This window comes from Sprattus sprattus, assembly GCF_963457725.1.
Source record: "Sprattus sprattus genome assembly, chromosome: 5".
In the NCBI taxonomy this organism is placed as follows: Eukaryota; Metazoa; Chordata; class Actinopteri; order Clupeiformes; family Clupeidae; genus Sprattus; species Sprattus sprattus.
Genome location: NC_137924.1, coordinates 17,960,279 through 17,965,812, shown reverse-complemented (window position 1 = coordinate 17,965,812; position 5,534 = coordinate 17,960,279). Strand labels below are relative to the sequence as shown.

The following is a 5,534-nucleotide window of genomic DNA, read 5'->3' as shown; positions in this document are numbered from 1 at the left end:
GCTGAGCAATAATCTCTTAGAGTCTAGATTGTCTCATAAGACACCAATGGGGTAGCCATGACCTCACTCGGTTGTGCACATTCATCAGTTGCACAATCTGCACCAACCAAGCCTCACGAACATGCGTGCCAGGGCTCCACTGATTTTCTTTCTCAAGGGCATACGGTTTGTGTGTGTGTGTTTGTATGAGTGTGTCTGTGTGTTTCTGCGCGTTGCAGATAAACACGGCTCGATTCGCAGTGACAGCAGTGCTCCTTACATAACTGCGTCCAGTCTTCTGAGCTCTCTCACTCGCTCGCTCACTCTTTCATTCGCTCACCAGCCTGCCTCCTTCCCTCCCTTCTTCCTCTTTTACTCATTCATTTATGTCTCCTTTTCTCATTTGGCTGTGTGGGCCTGGGAGGCTTTTAGCACAGGTCTGTTGTGTCAGCGTTGCTGGGTTTAATACCTGTCAGTGCGGAGCCTCCAGACTCGCCGTGACTGATGCTCTTGGGTAGCAGCAGGGAGGGAGGGAGGGAGGGAGGAGAGCAGTCGCAGGGTGGATGTGGAGGTGGTTTTCTTTTCTTTTTTTCTCTATTTTTCATCTTTCCTTTTTTCGAGTGAACAGATCAGCATGCAGGAGAGGAAAGTGTGAGGAAGGCATGTGTGTGACGCAGTGTTGTGACACTGGGTGATGTCACTAGCTCTGATGTCCTTCCCAACACCTAAAGGGCACTGAGACATGATGGGTTTTGAGGATGACTTATTCATGTTTTAATATTTCTCCCATCTCTCTCTGTCTCTCTGTCTGCCTGTCTGTCTCTGTCTGTCTGTCTGTCTGTCTGTCTGTCTGTCTGTCTGTCTGTCTCTGTCTCTCTCAGAGGAAGATGCTGAACTCCGAGAGAGGGGTGGTGGAGGAATGGCTCTCAGAATTCAAGGTGAGGATGCTGTGGAAATCCCCACATATTCACGTCAGATCCTAGCTTCCGCTCTGCTCAGCCTTCAGCACGCTCACACACGCTCACACACACACACACACACACACACACACACACACACACACACACACACACACACATGCACACACACACACACACACACACACACATTCACACTCTGTCTCTCACACACACAGCACATTAATGCAGAGGCTCAGTGCTGGAAGGGATTGCACAGACCAGAGCCCAGTTTCTTCCAAATTGTGTTAAGCCTGGCTATTAAGGCTGGAATGAAGACAGGGCCCATGTGATTTTTGCCTAATTTGCTCAGACTAATTTACTTTGTTCTTTTTGATCCAAATGTGTGCAGAGAGGGTCTCTGCGCCTATCCCTCTCACAATGTCATTCACCCTTTCAAACCCTCTTTCTCTTTCTTCCTTTGCTCTATTTCCATCTGTCTCTTTCTTCTCTATCCTTCCCCCTCTCTCTGCCACTTCACATCTCTCTGTCCCCCTTTTCCTATTCCCTCCCTCTCTCTCTGTCTCTCCTCTTCTCCTTTTTTCTCTCGTCCTTCACATTTCTCATCATCTCCTCTCTTAATCTCTCTTTTTCTCTCCTTCTCTCTTTTCCTCCCTCTCACCCCCCCTCCCCTCCCCTCCCCTCCCTCTCATGTCTCCTCTTGGGTATTGAGTGGAATGGTTGGCCGCTCCCGCAGGAGCTGTGCTGCGTCCTCAGGGATTCGTCCTCTCAGCCGGTCACTACGCGGACATGGGCGAGAGTAGAGATGCCCATGTGTTCTATACAGCTGTGTGTGTATGTATGAGCCAGAGAGAGAGAGAGATCGACTGTGTGTGTGTGTGTGTGTGTGTGTGAGAGAGAGCCGTGAGTCAGACAACATGACTGTGTGCCACTATCGGGGAACATTCTGCTCTGTTCTCTCCTCTCAGCTTTGGCCTTTGATGTGTGTGTGTGTGTGTGTGTGTGTGTGTGTGTGTGTGAGAGTGATCTTCTGTCTGCATCTATTAGTGTAAAGCACAGAGCATTACTTTGCATGGCTTTTAGATAGATGTTTGGCCCTACATTAATAACTCAAGCAGCGCAGCGGTGCAAACTGTCTGCCCACTGCTTTGCCTAATCCAGTCCTGAGAGTTGGCCAGGAGTTCACACAACTCTTAAGACGCCTCTTAGGCTCCATTGATGTCCATTAGGCACTCACTCACTCAGTCAAGCAGTATTACACACGCCTGACTCACAGCATGGCAACATGAAGGGGACACCACATGCCAGTTGCATTTGAGAAGTACATTTATGAAAGAGTTGATAAAGAATGTGAAGAATGTCAGTATGGTGGAAAGAAAGCAAATATGTAGCACCAGTCAGGGTCTGGGGGTGTTGGCAAAACGGAAAACAAAAGCCAATGGTGTTGGAGAGAAAGGGAGAGCCAGCCAAAGAGCAGGCCTCTTATCCCCTGCCAATCAGGAAGAAACCAATTCACCTGCTGCAGAGAGGGGGTGAGCGAGCACAGGCACCCGGGGCATGGGGGTGGGCCACAGAGGGCCAGACAGGGCCTAGACGTCATCATCCCTCAACCACCCATACTGGAAGTCTTTAAGTGCTCTTCCTATCTGTCAGTGCTGAGTAAACAGTATAGATATTTGAATTTCTGGGTAACCAAAGGCAAGAAAGATTTTACCTTTTTAAAGGGGGGGCCGATCTGACCTTTATTATTGTGATCAACCAGACGTACGTTGTCTATGAGATTGTGACATTTCATGTCCTCCTACTAATGTATCCAAACATAAAACTTTGACGGTGTGGATCCACAGGACGTTGACGACCCAAACGAATGTTTGCTTCTAGATGGCTGTGCTCTATTGGCCAAATTATATCACAGGTCTCTTTCAGGCGTGACATTTGTAAAAAAGTTCAATGTGAGCTAGCATTCTGCAGTTCAGTCTGCACTTCAGATGGCAATAAGACTGATCTATTCAGTTACCTCACGTTAAACAGAGGCATCTAAAGGAACATGCAGGGAGTGTTTCACTGAGGTTGGTACTAGGGGTCAACCCATAAGCAGTTTTTATAGGATATGGTGTGGACAAGGTATGATTATGTGTGCGTGTGTGTTCTTTTTATATATATATATATAACATGAACACCTCTATCTGTTCTTCCTCAGACGTTACCCGACACCCAGATCCCCAGCTACGCAGGCAGCCTCCATCAGAAGAAGCACCTGGTCACGGCGCTCTACAGGGTCATCCAGGACCCCCACAACGAGGTGGGTGGACCCTTCTGTCACACCAATCACATTAACTCTGCTGAGGCTGATTTAAACCGCTCTTATGTAGGAGAAGGGTTTCACTGCTGACTCAGGGGAAAAGGGCTGAAGGAGGGAGGGAGGGAGGGAGGGAGGGAGGGGAAGCAAGATGGTAAAGGGGAAGGGAGAGTGAGCGGAATAAGATAAAGAGAGGAGTGAGTGGAAAGGGAGATTTATGTGAGGGAGAGGGGGATGTGAGAGACAGCGAGCGGAAGGATGGAGGGGGGAACGGATGATTGACAAGTGTGTGTGTGGGGGGGTCTGGAGTGGTGAGGTTTGTGACCTCCTGGCATGGCCATCACAGAACTCGGAGCGGTCTCAAAATAGGCGCCTCAGACTGAGAGAACAATCACACAGACACATGACAGCACAAACACTCACACTTGCGCATTTACACACTCACATACAACATACTCTTCTCACACACACACACACACACACACACACACACACACACACTCTTTCACCCATTCACCCATTCTCCCATTCTTCATGGCCACTTAACTCGGACTGTCAGGCAGACAGGGCTGAAATCCACACATTTGCCTGAGGTAGCGTTTCATAAACGGATACATGCACTCAGTGCTGTGGTCTTTCAGTGTACAGTATGAAATCATTTCCCCATCCAATAAAAGCATTCATGCATTGCCCCATTCAACAAGAATCAAAGTATCGTAAGCAATATGGTTTTGCCTAGTTAATGTGGCTACTTGTCTCCGTAAGCCCATGAAAATACAGTGTGCACTGCAGGAATGGATATATAGATCTCATTCCCTGTTTTAACCATAGGCACCATCACAGTCTTCTCATTGTTGGTGTCCTTACAGTGTCCCTGTGAGAGCTGCTTTGAAATAGAGAAACATGTGTGCCCAGCTGTTTGAGATCCACCACAACCCTCCTCTCCTCTCTCAAAGCACTCTGGGAGTTCCACCCCCATGATTCCAGATTCCATTAGCTCTGGCGGGCACTTGGTTCCGACGGCAGGAGCAGCGCAAGCGTGGCCTCCAAAGCGTGAGATTGGTCCGAGCGTTGGCGACAAATTGGGTGGAAGGTCTGACTCTGCTGCCAAACTCAATATAGCCGCGACTTCTTAGAGACGCACGCAGTGTGTAAAGAGAGGAGCAGGGCTCATTTTTGAGAGAGGGTCGTGTACGGTTCAGACACACATTCACACACCCAGCCATCAGAAATCCATTTATTGGACTCTGGTTCGCCTTTAGTGCCAATGTTGCGGTCTAATCCCATGGCATGTTATTTTGTTCAGACGTTTTTGGGTATCTGTTTTGTTCCTCTCTTCATCCCTTTCTTTCAGTCGGTCTTTCTTTTTCCCCTTTTTTCTCTTTCCTTTCTTCGGTTCTCTCTTTCTTCCTTGCTTTCTTTTTGTCTTTCTTTCTGCCCTCCTTCCTGCTGTGCGTGTGCATGTGCGTGCGCATGCGCGTGTGTCTGGGTGTGATGTCCTGAAAGATGTGCTATGTCCATGTTGAAGGCAGTAAATAAAGTGGCTGCTGTAGCTGCAGGTGGACCTGGGCCATGAATCACCCAGCTAGGCCGGAGGGCCATCACAGCTCCCCATCTCCTTCTCTACTCAACAGAGATCCATCACACTCACACACACTCTCTCTCACACACACACACACACACACACAGACACAGACACAGACAGTCTCCCTCTCTCTCTCTCACACACACACAGCCACACACACACTCACACTGTATCTCTCTCTCCCTCACACACACACACACAGCCACACACACACTCACACTGTATCTCTCTATCACACACACAAATATTCATACGCACACTCTTTCATACACACATACCCAGACATTCACACTCCATCACTGTCCTTTCATTCGTTCCCTCAATCTATCTCTCCATCTCTCCATCTCTCCATCTCTCTCTCTCCATCCCATTGCCAGACACAGGCATTAATATTCACACGCACCCCGCTGAGCGAGATGCCGCCGCAGGCAGGCAGGCAGGCTTTGAGAAGCCAAGAGATGTTCTGGTGCTTTAGCACAAATCAGTGGAGGCACCGATTCTCATCAGTTCACCATCACACTACACTCTCTTGACTGTACACAAACACTGGTAAACGCCTTAAGAGAGATGGAGAGTATCGCTCTCTGTTGCGGCGTCTCTGTTCAGTGTTGGCGTAAAGCTGGGTGATGCGTGAACAGAGGTTAGATCATGGGCTCACAGCCGAGGGTTGTATTGCTCACTCCTAGGGTTTGTCTTAAACGTGACCCTTTTAAGTGTGAGACGTTGGGTGCTTTAAGGTTTGCTGTGTGTGTGT

General features: G+C 48.8%; 1 protein-coding gene across 2 annotated transcripts in view; it reads left to right on the top strand.

The window, feature by feature from the left end:
• Positions 1 to 866: 866 nt before the first annotated feature.
• Positions 867 to 5,534, top strand: part of LOC308365507 (hyccin 2-like) — a gene marked incomplete at both ends in the record, with an annotated part of 25,786 nt that continues 21,118 nt past the window's right edge. Inside the window, 2 exons of one of the 2 annotated variants that reach the window (XM_080838971.1) lie at positions 867 to 917; positions 3,097 to 3,198. In XM_080838971.1, coding sequence (XP_080695097.1) covers positions 867 to 917; positions 3,097 to 3,198 — 153 coding nt within the window. Of the gene's footprint in view, positions 918 to 1,658; positions 1,731 to 3,096; positions 3,199 to 5,534 lie in introns of those variants that run through there. The other variant, XM_080838972.1, reaches the window with a different exon arrangement.